The 26,753-nt window shown below is 29.0% G+C and overlaps 1 protein-coding gene across 4 annotated transcripts in view; it reads left to right on the top strand.

Annotated features, from left to right (window-relative positions):
* The window catches only part of Atg18a (Autophagy-related 18a), a 172,840-nt gene that overhangs the window by 63,501 nt on the left and 82,586 nt on the right, over positions 1–26,753 (top strand). For all 4 annotated transcript variants that reach the window (XM_075375158.1, XM_075375159.1, XM_075375160.1 and 1 more), the window contains exons 2-5: positions 12,958–13,040; positions 16,913–17,079; positions 17,255–17,449; positions 19,581–19,855. In XM_075375158.1, coding sequence (XP_075231273.1) covers positions 12,958–13,040; positions 16,913–17,079; positions 17,255–17,449; positions 19,581–19,855 — 720 coding nt within the window. The remainder of the gene's footprint in view (positions 1–12,957; positions 13,041–16,912; positions 17,080–17,254; positions 17,450–19,580; positions 19,856–26,753) is intronic.

Below are 26,753 nucleotides of genomic sequence, written 5' to 3'. Positions count from 1 at the left end.
AAATATATATATATATATTTGTTGTTCTTTACATTCTAATGGACATATTATGAAATAGAATTATAATATGTTTACATTCTAATGTGGACATATTATGAAATAGAATTATAAATGAGTGTTGCGGCTTAGAATAATAAAAAATATTATTACATTTGCTGTTTCAAAATTAAATTATCTGTTTAAAAATTAAAGAGATAAAACATTTATATCAAATATTAAAAATGCATATCTTGTAAAAATAAAATTTATAAAAACTTTATAAACACGTTTATAATAAATTGTAATTTGAAAAACAAGTTAAATTTAATATTAATTATAATACAATACGAATAGGACAGGGCAGCTTAGACTAATATCAACGCATCACTTTATATTTAAATGACATGAAAATAATGAGCTGATATTTAATAATAAAGGTCCGGTGTTTAGTATAGTATAAACGAGAGGTCATGGTTTTAAATCGACTTTTACTCAAAATCAGTAAAAGATGTTTAATAATTAAAAATAAATTATTTTAATTTTTACGTAAAATATATTTATTTCAAACCGAATAAATTATTCAGTTTTAAGGGTTTGTAAATTGGTAAAACCTCCCAAATTACAAAATAGTTTATTTCATTATATTTTTGGACAGTCTCGACATCCCGAAAATTTCTACATATCTTTGCGTTTCACATCTCCCAGATCCCTAAACCACCGTAAGCGCAAAAGTTTATATATATATTTCACTTTCTTGTGGACACGATAACTGCCGTAATTTTGCGCCAATCACTTACAAATTGATACCTAAAATATAACGACACAAAATCTCGGCAGAGTTCGTTAATGGGCAAAATCTGATCATGAGGGTGTTAATGATAGAGGCTTTTTCGAAAAAACAAAATATCGTTATAACTTTGTTATTAAATAAAATATCTAATTCGTCTAAATTTCCTATTATTATTTGGATAAGGGTCTAAAACTTATCCAAGTAAACTTTTTTGATATCACCAAACATTGGCCCAGGGGATGAAAAACATAGGGTTTCGAAGACAAAAAAAAAATCATACCTTCCTTAATAGGCGTAGTATCGAATCCGTTTAAAGTGGTTTTAGTCCTCATAAAACATTACCTAAAACCTTTGTCTGAAACAATTTTTGATATGACCAAACCTACGGCAAGGGAATACCAAAATGTTTGTGGAATCGTAAGATGACAATTTGTAACATGTGAATTTTTTTACATGTCGTATTGAGTAAATTTGAAGTTTTTTTTAACTTTAAGGTGGAAATCTTTTTTATCCCCTACTTAGCACCGGTGAAATCTACCTCCGCTTTTCGACATGCTGAAAGGGAGTTTTTTTTAATATATTCGTAGAATGGGTACTAAAATTCATGATTTTAAAGTTTTTAATTGTTAGTTAATATTACTTAAAAATTAATGAACCGAGCGATATTTCTTCTACAAAAAAATCTTTTAATTTTATTTTAAATAAATTTTTTTAAAGATATTTTAAATGGCTTGGTAAAATTTATTAAAATGGAAATTGAAATTTAACTAATAATGCATGCTGTTCGCCTGTGGAAACACCTGATTGGGATTTCGTGTGTTTTCAACGAAACAACGTTTTGTTTTTTAAATAGTTAACTTTTTTTTAATAATGATTGCATATTGATCTTCAATATTATTTAAAATTTTGTTATCTGTTTTCTGGGAATTTAATCTAACCTAGTACCTTATTTTTGGCAGTTCTTTTACTCCGGATAAAACTGGTTCTGTACTTGAAAAAAATGTAAAGAATTATTTGCAATCAGTATATTTGTGTGGTGTAAGTTACGATTCGAATTTACATGAGCTCCACTTTCTTACTATTTAATGGTTTTAAATAATATAATTGAAAGTCGATTGAATATTTCAGTTTAATTATGGAAATGATCTGAAATAAATATCGTTCTTCTTTATTTAAATCGAAACACTACCCGCATTATTAAATCCATCTCTTGTTGGAATATGTCCAATTTTATTTTATTATTAATATTTTGTTCGGTAATTATTTAGTTGATGTGCCTCAACCCAAAATCACAAAAAAAACATATCAAATTCATTCAAAATTAGTATTTATTCATTTAATGATGCATTTTGGGTGTCGGAAAATAGAAAATTAGTATAAATTTACATAGTGATACAAATAACACAATGAAAATCGAAAAAAATATCATAATGAAACATTATATTTAAAGATATAAACATGAAAATAAATAATCTAACCAGACTTAACCTACGCTCGCTAACCTTGACTAATCTACAGCAATTTTTTGATTATTTAAGTTTTTTTTTTTTTTTTTTTTTTTTTTTTTGTCTTCAGTCATTTGACTGGTTTGATGCAGCTCTCCAAGATTCCCTATCTAGTGCTAGTCGTTTCATTTCAGTATACCCTCTACATCCTACATCCCCAACAATTTGTTTTACATACTCCAAACGTGGCCTGCCTACACAATTTTTCCCTTCTACCTGTCCTTCCAATATTAAAGCGACTATTCCAGGATGCCTTAGTATGTGGCCTATAAGTCTGTCTCTTCTTTTAACTATATTCTTCCAAATGCTTCTTTCTTCATCTATTTGCCGCAATACCTCTTCATTTGTCACTTTATCCACCCATCTGATTTTTAACATTCTCCTATAGCACCACATTTCAAAAGCTTCTAATCTTTTCTTCTCAGATACTCCGATTGTCCAAGTTTCACTTCCATATAAAGCGACACTCCAAACATACACTTTCAAAAATCTTTTCCTGACATTTAAATTCATTTTTGATGTAAACAAATTATATTTCTTACTGAAGGCTCGTTTAGCTTGTGCTATTCGGCATTTTATATCGCTCCTGCTTCGTCCATCTTTAGTAATTTTACTTCCCAAATAACAAAATTCTTCTACCTCCGTAATCTTTTCTCCTCCTATTTTCACATTCAGGGGTCCATCTTTGTTATTTCTACTACATTTCATTACTTTTGTTTTGTTCTTGTTTATTTTCATGCGATAGTTCTTGCGTAGGACTTCATCTATGCCATTCATTGTTTCTTCTAAATCCTTTTTACTCTCGGCTAGAATTACTATATCATCAGCAAATCGTAGCATCTTTATCTTTTCACCTTGTACTGTTACTCCGAATCTAAATTGTTCTTTAATATCATTAACTGCTAGTTCCATGTAAAGATTAAAAAGTAACGGAGATAGGGAACATCCTTGTCGGACTCCCTTTCTTATTAGGGCTTCTTTCTTATGTTCTTCAATTGTTATTGTTGCTGTTTGGTTCCTGTACATGTTAGCAATTGTTCTTCTATCTCTGTATTTGAACCCTAATTTTTTTAAAATGCTGAACATTTTATTCCAATCTACGTTATCGAAAGCCTTTTCTAGGTCTATAAACGCCAAGTATGTTGGTTTGTTTTTCTTTAATCTTCCTTCTACTATTAATCTGAGGCCTAAAATTGCTTCCCTTGTCCCTATACTTTTCCTGAAACCAAATTGGTCTTCTCCTAACACTTCTTCCACTCTCCTCTCAATTCTTCTGTATAAAATTCTAGTTAAGATTTTTGATGCATGACTAGTTAAACTAATTGTTCTGTATTCTTCACATTTATCTGCCCCTGCTTTCTTTGGTATCATAACTATAACACTTTTTTTGAAGTCTGACGGAAATTCCCCTTTTTCATAAATATTACACACCAGTTTGTATAATCTATCAATCGCCTCCTCACCTGCACTGCGCAGTAATTCTACAGGTATTCCGTCTATTCCAGGAGCCTTTCTGCCATTTAAATCTTTTAATGCTCTCTTAAATTCAGATCTCAGTATTGTTTCTCCCATTTCATCCTCCTCAACTTCCTCTTCTTCCTCTATAACACCATTTTCTAATTCATTTCCTCCGTATAACTCTTCAATATATTCCACCCATCTATCGACTTTACCTTTCGTATTATATATTGGTGTACCATCTTTGTTTAACACATTATTAGATTTTAATTTATGTACCCCAAAATTTTCCTTAACTTTCCTGTATGCTCCGTCAATTTTACCAATGTTCATTTCTCTTTCCACTTCTGAACACTTTTCTTTAATCCACTCTTCTTTCGCCAGTTTGCATTTCCTATTTATAGCATTTCTTAATTGCCGATAGTTCCTTTTACTTTCTTCATCATTAGCATTCTTATATTTTCTACGTTCATCCATCAGCTGCAATATATCGTCTGAAACCCAAGGTTTTCTACCAGTTCTCTTTATTCCGCCTAAGTTTGCTTCAGCTGATTTAAGAATTTCCTTTTTAACATTCTCCCATTCTTCTTCTACATTTTCTACCATATCTTTTTTACTCAGACCTCTTGCGATGTCCTCCTCAAAAATCTTCTTTACCTCCTCTTCCTCAAGCTTCTCTAAATTCCACCGATTCATCTGACAACTTTTCTTCAGGTTTTTAAACCCCAATCTACATTTCATTATCACCAAATTATGGTCGCTATCAATGTCTGCTCCAGGGTAAGTTTTGCAGTCAACGAGTTGATTTCTAAATCTTTGCTTAACCATGATATAATCTATCTGATACCTTCCAGTATCGCCTGGCTTTTTCCAAGTGTATATTCTTCTATTATGATTTTTAAATTGGGTGTTGGCAATTACTATATTATACTTCGTGCAAAACTCTATAAGTCGGTCCCCTCTTTCATTCCTTTTGCCCAGCCCATATTCACCCACTATATTTCCTTCCTTGCCTTTTCCAATGCTTGCATTCCAATCTCCAACTATTATTAAATTTTCATCTCCCTTTACGTGTTTAATTGCTTCATCAATCTCTTCGTATACAATTATTTAAGTAATAAATAATTAATTAGGTTAGGTTCAGCTCTTGGTGATTGTGGTTGCCTTTGTCTTGCTTCGAGTATTCGTGGTTATTATTGCAGTTTCGTTAATAGTTCTGTTACTTTTTAGTTTTGTTGTTCGTTATTAGTTGTTAGTGATGTTTTTAGTAGTTCTGTTTGCGTTTTTGTTGAATTGTCGTTTTTTTTTATTTGTATCGCTATGTAAATTTTTTACTAATTTTCTATTTTCCGACATCCAAAATACATCATTAAATGAATAAATATTAATTTTGAATGAATTTGATATTTTTTTTTTAAATTTTAATATAAAGTAGGAAAGAATGAAGAATTCAATTATGTTTTTTCGGATAATCGATCATTTCTAAAGTATCGAAGTTTTCGTAATTATTTTATATTATCGATATATTCTGGTGATTCGCTTACAAACTTACTAGATTTGAACATTTTATAATAGTTTTGTAAACTAAAGTAACGGGACCTTTAAAATTAGTGATCGTACAGTATTTGTAAAGCGGACAACAGATATAAAGTTAGTATCAGGTAAAACGATCCATGCATTATTCTTCCCTTGTTCTAAAGGTTTTTTGCTATTAACATTTAACAAAGACGCGCTCATCTTGTCCTTTCTAAACTCTTCAGGACGACAGCTGTTCGTCCTTGTATTTTTTGTTTTATTTTTTTCATGTAATTGTCAGTATTTTTACACATTTCTTGTTATCTCTCATTACTTTTTGTTCTGTGTTTATCTTTTAACCTTAACAAATATACCTTAGATATTGAATCTATATATACATATTCCCGGCTATATATTGGTCGGCATATAGGTATCAGGTAAGTTTGGCCAAAATGAATGGGCTGATTTCCAACATCAGAATAAAATAAAAAATGCTTGTAGTCTATATCAACTTGATTAATTTTTTCTTGTATCCGTCAGTTTGTGTTTTTCAATAAAAATGTATATGTTAATAATGGACTAGCTGACAATAATAAAATAATGGTGTACCTGACAATATCTTCTACAAAACAAATAAGTTTGAAAATTTTACCTGTGAAAATTACAAAATGGCGGCCATTTGAATTTTTTTATTATGAATAGCTACTGTACTATTGTTATTAATTATTTTTATTTCAGTTATTGAAGGAAGTAAAAACTGGAACAAATTTATCAGACTGCATAACTTTTGTCATTCACTACAACAATTTTAGCTATATCTCAGGTTTTTATCAACCAATTTTAACAAGTAAGGTATTATTTTGTTCAAAATAGAAGGCCCAACTTTTATTTTTTAAAAGCTAGTGACATTTTTAAAATTGAGAAGTGAGTTAGGCAGGGATATAAAATATCACCATGAGATTGGAATGAACAGGTATTATGAGCATGTTGGATCGGAGAAACGAAGGTATAATGGTGAATGGTACAAGACTGACTCATTTAAGATTTGCAGATAATATTGTGCGATAACAGCTAACAGTAAGAACGAATTAATGGAAGTGATCAAGAACTTACACAGTGCATCAAAGAAAATAGAACTCTAGATGAATCTGCAGAAAAGTAAAATAATGGAAAGTAAGAGGAAGGATGATGAAAAAATAACTGATAGTAAAACTATTGGTAAAGTTCAAGATTAATTTACTTAGGTCAGGATGCATATTAGAAGGTGAGGAATTGAAGCGATGAGTGGAACTGGGATGGTTAACATTTGGAAACTGGAAATGAGTGGTAACTAGAAAAATTTATAAGGAAAACAGAACAAGAGTTTTTAATTGTACGTAATGATGTAACTTAGCTGTTAATGAAGGAGATAATAGATAACAAGCAGAAAACTCAGAGTGCTATGGAAAGGTGAATGTTGACAGTAAAAGTAAATGATAAGAAAAAGAATACTTTGATAAGATCTCAGGTTGGAGTAAGGTATAGGAGAAACAATAACCAAAAGCAAATTGAGATGGTCAAGCCTTGTGGCAAGAATGGAACTGTAAAGATGGGCCAAAGCTATTAATGATTAAAAAAATTTAAACGGCTGCCATTTTGGAATTATTAAAAGTAATATTTTCATATTTAATTATTTTATAGAAGATTTTTTTGGGTAAATATATGACAAATTTTATAAAAACATAGATTCATTAAGATATAAAATTTCCTTGGAAAAATACAAAATGGCGGATAGAAACATTGTTCAATTTTTTTTTATTCTGATCTGAGTTATTCCCTTAACTTTGGCTAACACCTTTTGGGAGTGTGTGCGCGTGTGTGGGTGTGTTGAGGAGGGTGAGTGAGCGAGAGCATATTTTGATGTATTAAAATTAATTAAAACTGATCTTGTATTGTATTTATCATTTATATCTGATGAATACTTACCATTTCTGGTTCTTCAGAATTTTTGGATTTTCTTGTTTTTTATTTTTTTATTACCTAAAATAAATCAATTAAAAGTAAAATAAATCATTCTGCTGCTCTACTGGTAGATAATGAAAGAGTTATCTTGGTATCGTATTTTTAAATTTTTGATTACAAGTCTGAATTACCAAATTAAATTTATTTCCTTAAGCCAGTTACTATTGTCAAATTTTAATTATTTTTAATTATCTTTTTTTTAATGTCACTGGTTTTTTGAACGTATTGGATTTATTTTCCCAATCTGATCAGTCTTGATTTGTTTTTTGTATGGGTTATTAGATGTTTACTTTTCTCATACTATTTTGTAAATTGTTATTTTTTATAATTTTAGAATCTTGTTAATTAATTTATTTTTAATTTGTATATGTTAATTTCATAATTGAAAGGAGTATAAAAACTAGTGTTTTTTTTTTTTTTTTGTTTTTTTTTTAACTTAATGCTATGAATTAGTAATTTATTCAGTATTTTATTTGAATGTTTAGATTTACATTTATTATTAAATTGATTAATTCTGTTTTTATTATATTCATTTTCATTTTTATTAAATTAATTTCTTCATTTATCTATACAATTTTAGTGCTTATTAATCAATCACCTATAGTAGCTGGTTATTTTCTGTTTGTATTGACTGACATATTGATTTGTTTGTTATTTGTTGTTACTGGCAATATTGATTTTTGATAAATACCCAGTTATAATTTATATTTATCTTTTTTGTGTCAATATCTGTAAAGTGAAATATTTATTAATATTTAGATTGAAGCGATTGAGGTGAATTATATAATTGTATGTACATTTGTTATTGTGATATAAACACTTGGCACTAATCCAAAACAAAAGTGTAATTTATTAGAATTCTACAGTTAATTGCAAATAAAAACTGGTTCTGTAAAACTTGAAACTGGTAATTTTTCCATCCACTATATGAAAAACTTGCACCATCAAGTTTTTGTTTTCTTTTAAAAGGTCTGTGTATTTATTTATCACTATTGCAAAGCATTATTCTTATGATGTAATTTTGAATAAATTTAGTTTTGAAATTTTGTTGTTTTTCAAGAATTATTTATTTTTTATTTAAAGCTTTTACTTATTGTTTGGTTTACACCACCTTTTTTACTTTCTGTTTAATGTTTATTTTGTTTGTCTTGGTTTATGCCCTTGTATTTTTCATCTTTTTGTAAGTTCAGTGTACTTAATGCCCATAATATTGAATAAAATGAATCCAAGGTTAGTAACTTCATCAGTTTTTTTTTCTGTCTTTGTTGTATTGCTTTTTTTCTCATAAAAGTTGCTGATGTAAGTGTAATCATTGTTGATTCAGTTTGAGGGGAAATCAGCCTTGTATGTTATACAATTCGCTGTATTTATCTGCTGATGTTACATATTTTACTTTCTATTTTTTTTTCTAAATAGTTTTTTTTTTAATGTCAACTATCTGTACATATAAGATGAAATTTGCACAATTGAAAATTTGATTGATTTTTTAATTTTTATCCATTGTAATTCTAATGTAATGAAAATACATCCTTTGATTGGAAGTTTATTTTTGAGTAATTCAACATTTTTATTGTTAATCCAATAACTTTCCTCGTGATTAAACAAATTAAAAAGTCAATCATTTGACTACTATTATAAGATTTAGTATTTAATTTGTACATATTTCTTAAAACTAGCTTGTTTTCTGTTGGGTAGTTAATTCTTGTTACAAAGATAATACTACTGCCTTATCATCTATTAGCATGGCATGATTGATGTCACCTATTTACCATTATTCTTTCACGCCTTGTTGTTACATGACTGTACTATACATCATCAGTTTCTCTTTTCTTTATTTTCATTTAGTAATTTATATGACCATTCCCCTGTTATTTACAATATCTTGAATCTTAATTATTGGTAGGAATTTTCAATATGTCCCGTCTGAATTCAAGCTTTCACTGCAGTATGAAGTGAAAAGATGGTTATGTAAGTGTTGGTGATGTACTATATGTACTAGTACTATTTACTAAAAGTCAGCATTTGATTGATAACTTGCTGAATCCACTGCTGTATAGCAGTGGATTCAGCTGATCAGTAGTAGCTACCACTATTAAAGACAGGTCACTAAAACCTTATGCTTTTGTTCATGGTGGTCATCAGTGAAAACTAATATAATTATTTTTAATGACTAATTGAATGAAATTTAGTTATAATTTTTTTAAAATATGATTTATTAAATGAACAGACATAGTTTAACTACAACCACATTTTTGTGCATTCTTCACGCACATATTTCAACCATACGTTTTGTAACAGAAAAAACTATCAGCAATAACATCAGCTGAAAAGTCTGGGTGAGAGTAATATATCTCATTCACTAAACCAGGTATCAAATTTACTGAAAATATATTTGTTAAATGTGATTTTTTTTTGGCATTTAAAAAGTTTATAAACATTCATTCCATTTCTTGCAACTTTCAAAGGGTTGAATAGTATCTAGGGTTGTTTACTGTCTAGGATTTTAACTAATCGACCCCCTGTTTTGTCGTGTGATGTCTAATTTACTTTTTTGTCGGGCTCCTTCTCATGGTCTTATTCTTATCTGCCACCAATGGATGGTTCATAAACTGCCTGTGAGGGCATTTGATATAGAATTCATAAGCTACTAAATGTAAGGTGTTACGTCTTAGTTGCTTCTACCATAGTATATATATCCCTTCTGAGCCTCCAATTTACTCCAGGTTCTCTTTTTGACTCGTATAATAGTATCTCTGTTTGGTTCTTTTCTCATGAAATTTTGTTGATAGACTTACTTTCCTAATATAGCATTAAAATTTTCATCCTTTTTGCATTTTCAGGATATGTACTACCTAAATTATTGTATATTTACTTATATCTCAGGTACAATAAATAATTCATACAATCCTTATGTTTTCTTCATCATCCAATTTTTCTTTCATGATTGAACAGAAAAAGTTATCTTATCTTTAGAGAATACCAGTTTTGATTACAGTCTTGTTATTAGTATCTGTATCTTGTTATTAGTATTTATTACTGTATCAATTCAACTGTTGATTCTACCCAATGATTTGTCAGTTTTTAGTATATTATTATTGTTGTCATTTGCGATTTGACACTGCTGAATCAAGCAAAATTATTATGATTTCTGTGTTACCATGCAGCTCTCATTTTTTCTCAAAGGTTCTCTTTTGTTCTTCTGTCCACTTGATTCTTGGTCTCTTCGAGACTTTATTCTGTGACTGTACTTACCACTTTCCAATTTTCTGTCAAAAATTTCCGACAAATTTATGTGAGCTTTTTGTAGGGTTTTTTTTTACTTATGGGATCCAGAAGATGGTTTTCACTCATTCTGAAAAAGAATATTGTGAGTGGGCCCTTGTTGTTGGTAGTCTGTGGATGTGTTTACAAAACTGTAATCTTCTTAGTGTGTCTGATCTTGCAGCGGTGGGTTTCTGCGATTTCAATCTGTAACTTTCTGCATTTTCTGGGCCGAAAATTTTTCTCATAATTTTGTGTTCATCTTTCAAGATGTTTTCTAGGTTCCTTTTTTGTGGAGTGTGAGGGTTTTGCTGGTGTACAGAGATTCAGTATCCGTGTTGTACCTGATTCTTGTGTGTATGGACAAGCATTTTTGTTGTGGATTTTCCCGTAGGCCCTCTTGAGTTTTTGTAGGCGAATATTCTGTGCTGTTTTTCTCCCCCTGTAGGTTTGAGGTTGTTTTGTTAACATAGTTCGATGAGTCTTGTGCCGTTTTTTTTTTTTTTTTTGTTAGTAAATTTGTGTTTGGGATATCTGTCTACAGTTTTCTGATATTCTGTTTCTTTGCCAACTTGTGCAGTGAAGTCGCCCATTAACATCTTTGTGTCCTCTTTGGGGATTTTTGCTATGACTTTCTCAAGTTTGACGCAGAATTTCTTGGTGCTTTGGGGCCTTTTTGTTACCTGTGTTGATGGAGGCATGAACGTTAATCAAGGAATTCTTGTTGGCGCACTGTATCCGCATTGGCCATAAGATGGTTGTTTATGGGGGAGACTTCTTTGATAGAGTTGATTATACTTTTGTGAATAATAAAGGCCATACCCAGAAGTGGAGCGCCTTAGGTGACATGCTTTTTTTCTGTTTTACTCATGAAGATGCGGTATTTTCCGTAATCTGTCGTGTCTTCATCAGTGAATCATGTTTCTTGTAGGGGTGGTGGTTTGAATCTGGATATTTTACTAATCTAACCCTGATACTATGTTGTGTAATTTTTCGGGTTGAATTAAGTGTTGATGTTAAAGATGTCAATGTATGTGATAGTTTTGGATGGGAGTTTCTCAGAAAAACAACTTTTTGTGCATTTGTAATTGCCCATATCCTCTAGAATCCAAGTGCCTGGTTGCTGGCTGTCACTGAGTGGATTGGTTAAATCATGTGGAGTAGTATCATCTTATTGCCACGAATTATGATGGCTTCTAATTAATTGGTTTGTTTAATGTTTCCATTGGGTTGTTAGAACCAGGGATTGTCAGTTACCAGAGCAGAAACTGCAGCCACCCCTCACATGGGGATCAGAAATTGACCAGAAAGCCTCCAAATGTGGGTTTAGGCTCTGGATTTCATTTGTTTTGGTTTGCGGGTGGTATTTTATTTCCCATCTAGCCTCTCCTCCACTTGGGGACACGCCTGATGGTTGTCAGAAAACCCCTCATAGGGTTTTAGCATATATATATAAAAATCATCTTTCAAGCTTTTCTTCTATGAATAAAACATATCTTGATGCTTATTAAGCTTATTGGAAAGGATATTATATCCTTGATTTAGACATCTAAGTTCATCAGAAAAATTTGATGAAAAATGTGTTGCTTATTTGATTGATTAGGCTTAGCTGAGTGTTTAGCTAGTATTTGTATTCTTTTCTATTTATTATTATTTCTTTTCTATTTATTTTTAATAAAAATAATTATTGTTATTAGTACCATATACAACCATGTAGTACCTGGAATATTATATTTTTTAGCTCGTTTGTTATGTAAATATTAAATATTAGTTAGAAATGATGGAGGGTTGTGCATCAGTCACTATTTTGTAATCTATTCTTCTGCAGAGTGACTAGGTTTATGTTTGTAATAGTAACCAATCCAAAGAGAAATCGTACTAGTGTTTATAGGTGGTGAGCAATTTTTAAAGATTCATTTTCCATGTAGATTTAATGATAGTGCATGGAGATATAATATGGAATATTGTAGCATATGAAAAATGCCAAGTGTGATCGTGATTTGAATCTGGAACCTTCTGGATGAAAGGGAAAAATGCTGCTCTACTGCTCCACTGTCAAAAAGAAACGAAAATTTCCTTTAATCATTAGCATTTTATTACTGCTTGTCATAAATTCGTATTCAAAGATGATTTTCCAGTTATTATGAAATCTTTTTCTTTAGAATTTATCTACCCTGAATTTAAATATTATTATTTAAATGAATTGTGTGGTTATTAAAATATCATGAACAAAACAAAATATCCTTAAAAAAAGATGTAATGAAAACATCTCTTTTTCAAGATGTTTTGTTTGGTTAGGATATCTATTTAACTCGCCATTTTTTTTTTTTTATTTTAAAGTAATTCTAGCTAGATTCAGAATTGAAAGTCAAGAGTTTAACCGTTGCTCTTCCCAGCACCAAATTATATATTAATGTATGTTAATTTTTATATTTGTATTTGTTTCAGGTCACTTGCTGTTGGTACAAAGGCTGGTTACCGATTATTTTCATTATCATCTATCGACACACTTGAACAAATTTATGAAAATGGTAAGTAAAAACTGAAAAGATTATTATTATTTATTGAATATATTTTATAATGTTTAATTAGTTTAACCAGAAAAATGTATGAGTTTCAGAAAATTATGTGCTAATATCTCGTGAAAAGGAAATTATTTCTAGTTAGAAAGCAAAGCAAAGGCACTTTTGCATGCTTTTGATATGCTCAAAGAAAAAAAGAAGTGTGTATGCGTGGGTGTGTGGGGGGGGGGAGGGTTCAAAACCAGCTTTTGCTATTTTGCATCTGGTTATTTTATCGACATCATCTTCTTTCAACATTATCTGGAAGAGGATCCAGATTGAAAAAAAATTCAGTAAATCATACCAAATTCAGTAAATCATAAGCCCAGATAAGCTGAGGGAAGTGGAAATAAAATAAATAAATAACTGAGTTAAAGTAATTTTAATATGCTTTCAGTACATGTCCTAGAGATAAACACTGTTTGTGTAAGTTTCCTTGTAGTCAGTCATTTTTCAGGAATTGTGTGTCTATTCTGGTTATATATATGCTTTGTAAAATGTAATTTTAAAGCAAATTTTTAGCATAAGATATATGTTTTCATCTGTAAATTGAAGTATGTTTAAGAAACCCATAATGATGTAGAAATCATATGTAAAATTTTGACATTGTGATGAATTTGTTCTTTGCTGTTTGTAGCCTACTAGGGCCAATTAGATTAACCATTGGGATTTTATTGTGTTCCTAGTGCTAGTGTTCCCTTTTAGGTTACCACTATGCAACAACTTATACTGTTATATATCAACTTATTCTAACTGATTGTGACTATTTGATGTTACAATAAGAATTTGGATTGCTGTGAAGAAATAATTAATAGTATTGCTGGAAATTATGTGGCCAAAATTTGTATCCTAAATAATTCAGTTCATTGTTTCCTGAATTTTAGTTATATCATGTAATTTTTATCCTCATCCTTAATTTACGTATGTACCTTTTACCCAATCCTACGTGGACTGTTTACATCATTTATTTTTATGAAGTGTGTAGTTATTGTGTAATTTTGAATTTTATCATCCGAATATTTATAAGAAGATTGTCAGCCTCATTTTTGGATACCTTTTTTTAGTACCAAAGACTCTTTACAAAACTTCAGTGTTTGTTGGTAATTTGTAAAGATATATTTCTGTGTCTTTATATTTGGTAAAAAGGTAAGATTTGTAGTTTCTTTTTCACACATTAGAAAAAATTAACCATTATTTGAATTCTTTGTTCTCCTTATCAAACTTTATTTTTATTGAATTAACATCAGTTTGTTTGTACCTTTTCATTATTTATTCTTGTAACACATATATGCAAAGCATGTGTAATGCAAAAGACACTAATCAGAGTTGCTTTTCTCTTAGGGTAATAATATTCATTATAAGTCCTGTTTGTTTGGTTGACAGACTAAAGATGTCAACAAGCTGAAATATCACCTTCATTTCTCTCATATTTGGTATGCGTGTTTTATTTTTTTTTATGCTGTCATCGTATTATGTTCTGTTTTCCTAAAGCCTGACTCTGATATGGCTCCATTTAATTTGTTTTTACACTTCCTTAAATTTTCCCCCTTTTTATTATATTTAAGGTGATCCATTTGTTTACCCTTCTTGTCCTATTTTATATCTTGCATCTTATTTAATTTCTATAGCAAATTACCTTAATTTTTATAATTATTCTATTTAGCATATGACCTAATTACTTCAGTGAAAAATTATAATTTCTTAACACATTGGAAACTATTGAAAAAACTATACATCTGAGACTATTGGAAAGTTTTTCTTAAAAAAAAAAAAAATACTAGCTTTCAATAACAATTTAGAGTTGATATTTACCATATTTGCCGAAAATAGATTGAGATTTTCCTGCATTTCCTCCCGTAAAATGTGGGTCAATCTGTATGCAGGGCGGAATTACATTTGAATTTGACCGGACTTTAAAGTTGTTTCATAATTTATTTTTGTTTCTATATTCATGATGGGAGACTTATTACAGTTCATATTTGTAATAACTTACCCTCAGTTATTATTAATAAAAGTACCTAATTAAGATTTGTTTTGTTTTTATAAAGATATTGAATTATTAAATTAGAATAGGTATATTTAAAACATTTTCAAACTTTTGAAGAAAAGGGGTAATTAAATGAATCTACTTAACCAGTGAATGCTTTTAATCTTGCTATTTCTATGAAACTGTTTTTTTATTTCATTTATTTCAATTTTTTCTTCAAATAATAGTTATTAAACATTTATTTTTGAGGAGTATTTCATAATTTCTTTTCTATCTTGATATAGTGATTATGATATAGTGAGTAATACAAAGATTCTCCTTTGACTTATTTATCTTCCTGCATATACATTTAAGGGTTGTAAACAGTTATGATTAGAAGATGCAAGATAAACATAGGTAACCCACCGGGTTGGTCTAGTGGTTAACGCGTCTTCCCAAATCAGCTGATTTGGAAGTCGAGAGTTACAGCGTTCAAGTCCTAGTAAAGCCAGTTATTTTTACACTGATTTGAATACTAGATAGTGGATACTGGTGTTCTTTGGTGGTTGGGTTTCAATTAACCACACATCTCAGGAATGGTCGAACTGAGAATGTACAAGACTACACTTCATTTACACTCATACATATCATCCTCATGCATCCTCTGAAGAATTATCTAAACGGTAGTTACCGGAGGCTAAACAGGAAAAAGAAAGAAAAGATAAACATAGGTGTCTGTTAAACAGGTTTCACTAATTCATAACAGTTTTTCTATTGTTTTGTTTGCATATAAACTTGGTTTTTATTTTCAACTCTCAATTTAAAGCTATTTGCCATGAAGGTATCATTCCATTATTTATTAAAAGTAATAAGAAAAAAGTAGTATTTATTGTAATATTTTTTCCTTAGAAATGAGTGAAATTGTAAAATGGTTTTTACCAAAATCTCGACACAAAATGTAAATTAAAAGTAATAAGTAAAACCAAAAAGTCTAATAATTGTAGAGCAGTCAGAAAATATGGTCAATGAAAAAAAAGTATGTTATTGGAGGAAGCAGAAAGACTCCGTACTGACCACAATATTTTTTCCAGAAATCTTTCAGAAAACCACTGGAAGGCAGTTTTCAAGATATAGATGTTTTACTTGTAATTCATTAAAGAAAGTAGAAGTAAAAGGTTTTTGTATTTCAAGAGATGCACTTATGATTAAAAGTTGTAAAATTGCTGAAGAAAAATATGTAGAAAATTTAGGTTGGTGTAAGAGTATGATGATTATCAGTGGATTAGCATGAAAAACTTATTGCTTTCCAGAAACATATTACTATTTAAGAAAAACATAATTATCTACTAAACAGAATTGGTAATTCTGATCAAACTCCTGTTTTTTCAACATGCCAATACACGCAATAGTCAATGCAAAAGATGAAAAATCTGTGTTAATTAAAAAAAGTAGAAGTGAAACAGCACGAATAACTGTTAATAGTCTGTATGTGTTAGCTGATTGATAAAAATTATTGATTAGGTGTGCGTAACATAACAAAAATGGCCACCACATGTAAATTGCTTAAAAAAAAAATGGGAAAAAAAGTTTTAAGGTCCTGAGACATGTTAGGAATCAAGTGGATAAGTTTCTTTTTTTTCAGTTGGTCAAGCAACTGCCCTTGGCTCACTTCAAATGGATTGACCCATTAGTGAAAAAAGCAACAGGAAACCAATGTAAGCCTCACTTTTTCTTATTAGCCTGCCATTGGATGGTTATTATGTTTGAGGATTAATTACAGTTTTGGAAGTGAAATGTTGAATTGTTATTACAGTTATGGTTTTAACAAATTAATATTATATTATTGCATTTATTTCTTTTCTTTTTTTTGTTTCAGATTCAGAGGACATCTGCATTGTTGAGAGGTTGTTTAGCAGCAGTTTGGTGGCTGTGGTCAGCTTGGCTTCCCCCCGCAAGTTGAAAGTGTGTCATTTTAAAAAAGGAACTGAAATATGTAATTACTCATATTCAAATACAATACTTGCTGTTAAATTAAATAGAGCAGTAAGTTCATATTTTTAAAAATATATTCTTAATTGTTAGTTGTTATTAAAATTTAATGATTCTATACTTAAACATCACTAATTTACTTTACTAATTTAGTTGTAATAAATATTAGTTATATATAGGTTATTTTTGATTTTATTATTTTTTATTACTATTATTTTTTTTTTTGTAGAGATTAGTGGTTTGTCTGGAAGAATCATTATATATACATAACATACGTGATATGAAAGTTTTACATACTATTAGAGATACTCCACCTAATCCAGTTGGTTTATGTACATTGTCAAGTAACAGCGATAATTGTTTCCTTGCATATCCTGGCTCGAATACAATTGGTGAAGTACAGATTTTTGATGCTGTTAATCTGGTCAGTATTGATTTTGTTTCAATAAGCATTTAATTTGGTAGCATAATGTTTAATTTACTGGTATAAAAGGCACAGCATTGGTGCCCCATACTCTATTTTTTTATTATTTCAATTTTAAGAAGGCTCTAAGTATTCCTATTTTTTAAGTTAAGAGTTAAAATCCTTGCGTTCATTTTAAATGAAGGCATTTTTTTAAATATTGAAATGACTCTGAGCAAATATAACATAACATAGCTGAGAGGCTGTTGAAGTACACATTAAGAGACATAAAACTTGTTCTTTGTACCCATGTTAACTGTAAAAACATGAAGATACTGTCAAATTCATAAGAAAAATGGCTTATAGAAATATATATTAACAGACATATAAGTACATCCATACAACAGGATCAGTGATTCCTCTTCCAAATCATTATTGCATTTTAATATTTTGAATGTTTTATTTAAAATGTGGTTGAAACAATTTTCTCCTTTATAAAATTGAATTAATGTCATCTCCAAGAAATTTAGATTCTGATTAATTTGCAATCTTTTTTATATAATACAGCTACTTTCAATGTTTAATAGCTTTAAATATAATTTTTCAACATCTTCCAAACTCCATGCTATGCAACTACAGTGATGAGGTATTATTATTAGTTATAAAATAGTAACAATGTTATTAGCATTATATATTTAACCACCTGAAGGTACTATATATAATCGTAATTGTTAAACTTTTATGATGATTTGTAGTAACCAGGTTATAAATAAGTTCTACTGTTGAAATTTTTCCTTATTTTACATCCCTTTACATTACAATTAATTACTGCATAATAAAAATTTTGTATTAATATTGATACTTAAGTAAAATTAAAAATACAGGGTTTTGCTAAATGGTAAGTGAAATAAATCTGTAAACTAGAGTATGCTCACATAGTTTCCAAAAATCTTTATCCCCTACTTGAAAGCAAGTAAATTCACTCTTACGATTGTTATATGGTTACATGGTTATGGTTGATTCTACTTTGCCAATCAGAATTGAAAATTCTAGTGGTTTAGATGTTTTTAAGAAGTTAATTTTATACTTTTTGTTTGGCCTGCTTAAAACAATAACAGTTTGTATTTTTTACTTTTGTTATAAAACGTAATGTTTATTTATCTGTTAATTATTAGTCCTTTTGCCATTTATGTATTTATTTTCTTTGTTCTATTAATGATTATTATTGTTAAATAAACTAAATGCTTGTTCAGTTTCAGATTATAAATATATTGTGTATAAATTGTTTTTGAGTGTAATTTAGTGATCCAGTTTTCCTCAATGTACTTGATTAATATTTGCTTCATTTAAATATTATTTTAGTGTGAATTGTGTGTTTTTTTATATGTTACAAATTGCATTTTTTAAAATACTGCCTCTATGCAGAACAAAGCTTTATGCAAAATTAAAAAATTAAATTAAATTAAATTAAAATTAAATTATCTCACATTTTAAGTAAATTTATATTAATTATAAGTAATATATAATATTTATTTAATGGATAAGTATTTCACATTAATGAGTTGTTTCACTTTATGAGAGATTCATTTCATCAAATAACATCATTTCATGAGACAACAATTTATTCAGTCCATTTTTCTTGTTAAAATGTTTTATAAAATATAATCTATATGATGTATGATTGTATGTTATATATTTATTGCAAATTCATGCAATGTGTTTGTCTCTATATCATATGGGTCATTGATTCACATTCGCATCATACATTTCATTTATCTCATCTTCCTCATTGAAATATGTGCCTGTGATCATTAAAAATGAAATTAATCAATTAAAATGTTCTGGAACTGTTGTTCTCTGTGCGCTATCAGTGATTGTGGTAAGGTGTACTTAGAAAAATTAAATATATGTTTTACGGGGATAAAAATGTAAAAAAGCTATTATTTTATTGCTTATGCTGGAGAATTGAAGTAGAACTAGTGTTTAGTAGGTGTGGCAAAGTTTTTAAATGTACAACAATTTTATTCCATATTTACATGTATTGTATTAAACATTTGTATTTTAGCATTTATGTTTGCTATTTAAACATACTAATAGTAAATTAACAAAGAATTATTGCTTTTCATTCTTCTTCTGTATGTTTTTTTTGTAGCATTCAAAGACAATGATACCAGCACATGATAGTCCATTAGCTGCACTTGCGTTCTCACCAAGCGGTTCAAGACTTGCAACTGCATCAGAGAAAGGAACTGTTATTAGAGTCTTTAATGTAGCTGATGGAACAAAACTATTTGAATTTCGTAGAGGTGTTAAAAGATGTGTTCATATATCGACACTTGCTTTTTCAACTGATGCTAATTATTTAGCCGCATCATCTAACACAGAGACTGTTCATATATTTAAATTGGATGAACCTCAAGATGTCTTGTCAGTTTTATTATTTATTTTTATTGTAATTTGTTGTTTTATTATTTAATTTGAATGTTTGCTGTTATTATTGTATGTAGTATTCACTGCAAAAACTGAAAAATATAAAATTGTCATTATTTAGCAACTGTCAGGTTCATTATAATTTATGAAGATGGACTACATCTGTTTGCAAAGAAATCTGTCTCACAGTATTTCCTTTCGGAATAGCATTTCAGTATCAAATTAAAGGCTGAATCTAGCTTTTCCTTAATATTTGAGTTTATGATTTGTTTAGAATTCTATATTATTAGAAAAAAACCATCTACATGTCGCTTTTTTTGTTTAACTCACAATTCTGTAGGAAGATATTTCATTTCATTTCTGTTTTAGTTTCCACTTTATATTAAGTTCATTATGAAATGATCAGTTTTTGAAATTGTTTCTACTTTCACAGTTTTTTACTTCATTGACATTTGCTTTAGAAAAGGTTTACTATCCTAAAATTTGTGATGCATAGTTGTCTACCTACTACATCTTGATATAATGGAAGTTTGCTTTATTGAATAATATTAATGAGTTTTGAGTTGTTTTTTTTAATTCATTTATATATATAATATAAAAATATAATTTATTTCAAAAATTTTAATAAGTGGGATTTGACATAAATAGTTTTTATTAATTATTATCACTGTTATCATATCCATCCTTTAAAAAATCACTTGTTTGAAAGTTTATTTTTTATGTTCATATCTAGAAATATTAAAGAAGCAAAAGAAAATGCTCAAATTACATGTGCATAGACTGAAAAAAGTGTAGTGTTTAATGTAAATGGAAAATGTGAAATAAAAAAGAAAGAATTTTTTAATAATAAAACTTAACAGTTTATCCTCATCCAGTCTGATTCTGCCATTTTTATTCAGGTCTAATGTGCTCTAAGAGTATGAGTTCATGTCTTCTTTCATTTCTGACCAGCTTAGCAGTTGAGGCGCATCCTTGGCAGTCTAAATACAGGTTCCGTAAGAGCCAAGGCAATATAGGTGGCTTACCATATTTTTTGGGTCCAACCCAGGACACATTTTTGAAATTACTTAAAAGTCTATTCTTCAGTTCTATTTTTCACTGGACATGACTTTTTTCAGAAATGGTTTGTTAGTTTTAATTAAATCGTAAAATTCACTACGAGAAAGTTCTGAAGTAATTTTAACATTTAGCAGATGTTTAACTGTAGATACTGAAAGTATACCCCTTTCTGCAGAGCAATTTTTCCCTGTAATTTAAAAAACTCGCAACTGAAGCAGATGTTCCAGGCAAAGACATCGAAAACTCAACCATTTTAGAAACGTTGCAACATGAAATATTATCAGTCTTCTGAAACACCTTAAAAATTGGTTTCCACTTCTTTTCAATAATATCTGGTACTTTTTCAGAACTGGAACCACAACCTACCCTTTGGTTTTAAATTACCTAGTTCAACAATGTATGTTCATCAATATTTATGGAATCTTTTATAATTTCATCAACAACTTTTGCACTTTTTCTAAATCAGACCAGGCAATTTCAGTTCGTAAATTTATTCATTGAAACTTACTAACGTTATCAAAACTGATTCTTTATAACTCTTAAATATTGGATTCTAGAATTATAAAAATTGTCTACGCTTGAGAAGAATTTTTGTTCCTGAACACGAGTATTTTTTTAAAAAGAATATAGCAATTCTTTGGCAGAAGATTGTATAAATTTGTGGTTTTTCTTTCCTGAAGTTGACAAACTAATTTTGAATATGTCTGAAATGCTTCTGTTGTGATAGAATTAGCTTCCAATTTCAGAAATACATTATTAACTAACTGTAGAGTACCATATAAAAATTTCAAAAACAGTTCACTTTCTAGATTTTCAAAAAAAATTATAAAAATAAATAATTTTGGGCATTTTTCATTCCCTTCCTCTTCAGACCACCAAAATTACTGTTAATGTTATCAGCAGCATAACAAATCAACTTTTCTTCAAGTTTTTATTTTTTCATACATTGCAAAAGATACTGAGTCAAAGTTTGAACATTTTCACTTGATACTTCATCAAAATTTAAAAGTTTAACTTGAATTCCCTCCTCCAAACTAAAATATTTTATAACAATTAGAACAAGTTTTACTTCAGTTTCTTTACTATCTGTCGTTACTGTTACTTAATTAATTTTTTCTAAAGAATGCAACACATTATCAAATATACATGGCGAAATAACTTTAACAGTAATTACCTCAGTTTTGGTTTTACCAGATGAAAATTTTTGGTCATATAACTTTTTAACTAGTTTAGATGTGCTGTCTGATGTTATGAAACTGAGTTCATGTCTAGCAGTGTGGTCTGAAGATGTAGCTTCTTTAGCAGCACACTCCAGATCACAGTTACTGTTATTCCCATCTTTGGCTTTAAAAAAATCTCTTATGTTTGCTGAAGCAGTAGCATTAATAGTACTCCTATGTTTAGCTGTTTTCATGTGGTCTTCAATATCACCCTTTCCTTTATATGCAACAGAAAATTCTGCAATACATAGTGTGGCAATAAACACATTCATTGTTACTGTCATTACACAATTTCAAAGATATGTATTCCTGTTGCAGGTTAACATTAAACACACATTTTCCTTTGCCAGTTGCTAAACGATGAGACAAAAAACAAATAGAGATAAAATGATCAAAAATGTGTGGACGTGTTACTTCACACATGAAAAGAACATAAAAACATTGCCCCTGTTGTTTTGCCAAATGACTAAGTAAAAGGTTGTGGCGAAACGAGTAGCCACGGCTCCGTCAAACTCAACGTCAGCACTTGCTCCAAGGTTGGCCGAGAGATGCACGGCCATAAGAAAATGTTTGAAAATGCAATATCGAATAGGTCTAATAAAAAAAATCCTCACCAGTTATAAAATTCTCAAACCCCAGACATTTTTGCAACCCCGAACAGCACTAAAAAATCAGGACTGTCCGGGCTAATCCTGGACATATGGTAAGCCTAAATATAGGCTTTATAGTTTTGGCATTATTCTATCATTAAAAGTAGACAGGAATTTTTGTTTTATTATTATATTTTAAAGCAATCAAAGGGTAATGTTTTCTTAATTTTAATAATATTTATTTAATGTTTTTCTTTGCAAAAATGTTTAAAAATTATAACATTTTTTATTAAAATTCTTAGTTGAATTTCAGTCAGTTTATTTTTTATAATCAACATTCTGCCTGAATTTAAGAGAAGATTCTACACATTTGTTAAAATAAATCATATTACTTGGTTCTCCCATATTTTAACCTTTGAATAATTATTTGGTTTACATATTTGTATTACTCCCTGAATAAATATTTTTCTTACAAGTTTTTTATTATATTAGTTTATAACATTTCATAACCACAAATATTATGTTTTGTCTGCTGGTATAATATAATTATTATGTAAATAAGTATTTGCTCTTAAATAAAATGAATGGAAAAATCCTGTTATGATGAAAGATTGTTATAACATGCATATTAATGAATGTATGAATCATTGTATATAACTTTGAAACAGAAGGGTGACACAGTTTTATTGATTAATGTATTACTCATTGGGATTATGTTCTTGAAAATATGCAGAGGGTAGATTTAAGATATGCCTTATTTATAAAATAAAATTAGTTTATTGAATATCAATTTTAAGATGATATACTTTGTACTTTTATGTTAAGAATAATAATTACATTATTTTGAACAAGTTTTTCTTGTAATTATTTAAATTTTATGTGATGAGAATGAACTTTCTGTTCAGTGCAAATAATTTAATTGATTGCCCTTTTAGTTGAAATCATTTAAGGAACATATAGTTATATTTTTTAACAGTTTGACTGCTACACTTAATACATCAGTACTTGATTACATTGCTACCAAAATCTTTTTTCTCAATTTTTATTCTTTTCAATCTGTACATTTTCTAGAAAAACATTCATCCTGTTTTAAATTATGTGTAATTATAATTAAAAAAGTGACAAATTAATTTGAACCTCACAGCATTTGAGTGATTGAGACACAGATTGGTGTCTCAAAAAAAAGATAAATTCAGTGAATGAGTTATCTTGTAATTACAATACACTATTTTAGTAACAAGAAAATAAGAAAAAAACTACTTCACTCATTCTGAAATAATGAAATCCAAGAATGTAGTTTGGTTCACAACTTTTTTATTTTAACAACTTTAGAATCTATATACACTATTTACAGACGGTTTTACTTGTAAATATTTGATCTAATAATGATTTTATTTTTATTTTTTTTTAAAACCAGATATATATTCACAGCACATAACCACCACATTAGGTCTTAAATTGTTTACCAATCCAAGTAACAAAATTATTCTACAGAGTAAATTTATTTTTTTTAAATCAGCTTTTTATAGCAGTAATGTAAAATTCATAATTTTGAGTTAGCTTAGTAACTTTGGAGTGACAGTCACAAAGAAGTATTGTATACTGTTTGAACAGTTGTAATTTGTTCTATTATAGTGCAAATTTTATGTTGAAAAATGAGACTCAATAAAGACCCTTAACAGTTTGCAGTCACTTTTGCACTGAGACATCAAAATGAGTTTCATAGCAGCCAGTTTGTTAGGTTTTTACTACTGTATACTGATTTATTTGAAATATACTAATGTTCAGAGTTAATTTATAAATCAGCTGATTTTCAACAGTGGATTTAACCAGATATATAGAAGTTGAATGAAATTAGGTAGCAACATTCTATAATCTGAATTTCCAGATTTTAGTAATGGTACAATGTTGTGTTCTTCACTCAGTAACTGAACAAACGCACAATGCATTGTGGTTTTCTGAAAAAAATATTTTACATAGGTTTAATGATAATTTTATAGTTGCTCAGTATATTTTTTGAGAACAAGATTTATTTTAATAATGCATTTGCCATTAATTAATGGATGAACAATTTCAATAAATTAGGCTCTGTGCTAAAAGAAAAGAGGTAACAGTGTAAAAATTCTGTATATATAGGAAAAATATTAGTGTAATAAATAAAGTTGTCTCTATATGTATGTTTACATTCTTAACCATAAGGATTTTTTAATCCATAACCTGTAGGATTTACTTTTGAGATCTGTACTACCATTCATAAATATGCACACAAAAATTCAGCTTTTGCATATACTTAATGTAGACAATTGCACAAAGATTATTTTAAATCAACAAAGAATTTATGAATAACCTATACTGAGTATTAAAGCTCATTTTCAGATTTTCACAAAAACCAAAACTCCCATTATGGGTTGAACTCATACCTAAAACACTATGAAAAGCTTTTCAACAATGTAAAATTACAGAATCATACATTTGTTGGGATAATTGGCTATGTTTCTTTGAGAACTAGAATAAAAAAGCTTTTAACATTGACTTCAAAGAGTTTTCATTTTTTCAAAGTGGTTTTCATCCAATTAATTGACACAATATCACTGCGATGTATGCTGGTCTGCTAGCACCTGTCTATAGAAATTTTGAGAAATTTGGTGCTTGACTATATTAGTTCTTAAAACGAATATTCGTAGGCCAAACAATTATCCAATATATCTACTTATGAATTCTTTCTTTGAAGGTATTTAAATCCAGAAGTCTTGTACCACAACTAATTATGGATTTGAAATTTTTCAGAGAAAAGTGACTAATTTCAATAAACAAACTTCAAAAAGTGATAAATAAGTTATGATTTAAATATAAAATGTGTTTAACAAATCAACAACCTTAAGATATTATTTTTATAAAATAGATTATTTTACAATTACCATTATAATAATTATCTCAAGTTGATTGATGTAAAATTTTTGTATATTTTTTAATTGATAAAATTATACCTAATTACACTGATAAACATAATTTTGTTTCCTAACATGCGATACATGATTTTAATCTGTTTTTTTATGCTGAAAATGAATATGAACTCAGAACCTTACTACCACCTACAATTTTTAATTAAAGGTTTTTTTTCATTTTTCAACATATAGCTACCGTTTTAAGCTCCTATATTGTATTTCGTTGGCTCATTTTTTATTGCTTAACTTTGTTAACATAATTTGTAAGCTATAAATAAACAGTACTAGACAATGAATTAAATCATATCATAGTCACATATTATGGCATCTTATGTAATACTGAAGAATGAGCCTTCATGGACAAGATTAATCATGTCTGTGGAGGTCAAAAGATGTAGCTGAAAACACAGCTGTGTTGTTTGTATTAAGCACTGGATTTAGGAATTAATTAATTTTGATCAGCCCTGTTGCTGTCTTAAGTTTGTTAACAGTGCAATGTCATAATGCCTCAAAGTTGTGTAAATGATGTGGATGTCTTTTTTCACGTATGTGATGAGTTTGCTGTAAAATCAGATAGAAAAAACATTATACATTTAATTAAAAAAGCATATCATTTGTACTTTCAGAGTAAAATTGCTAATCAGGATAAGACTCCTCATATAGTTTGCATTAATTGTTCTGTATATTTAAGAGGATGGCTGAAAGGTACACGGAAGGCTTTGCCATTTGGTGTACCTATGGATTGGCGTGAACCAAAGGATCATGAACTGATTGTTACTTTTGTTTAACAAGTGTGTCTGGAATTTCTAAAAATCTAAACGTACTGTAAAATATTCTTCATTGCAATCTGCAATGTATTGCCTGATGTACCAATCAGGCCTGTACCTCACAGAGAAATTATTCCAGTTCCTGAGCCACCTGTGAATGTATGTTTCGAAAGCAGCAGTGAAGAATCAGGCAGTACTGAAGAAGACAATAATGATTTTGATTTTGAATTACCTTCCAATAAGCCACCTCTTATATCACAAGATGAATTAAATGATTTGGTTAGGTGTTTAAATTTATCAAAAAATCATGCTGA

The sequence above is a fragment of the Lycorma delicatula genome, chromosome 9 (genome assembly GCF_047948215.1).
Source record: "Lycorma delicatula isolate Av1 chromosome 9, ASM4794821v1, whole genome shotgun sequence".
Classification (NCBI taxonomy): Eukaryota; Metazoa; Arthropoda; class Insecta; order Hemiptera; family Fulgoridae; genus Lycorma; species Lycorma delicatula.
This window is presented reverse-complemented; position numbering and strand designations above follow the sequence as displayed.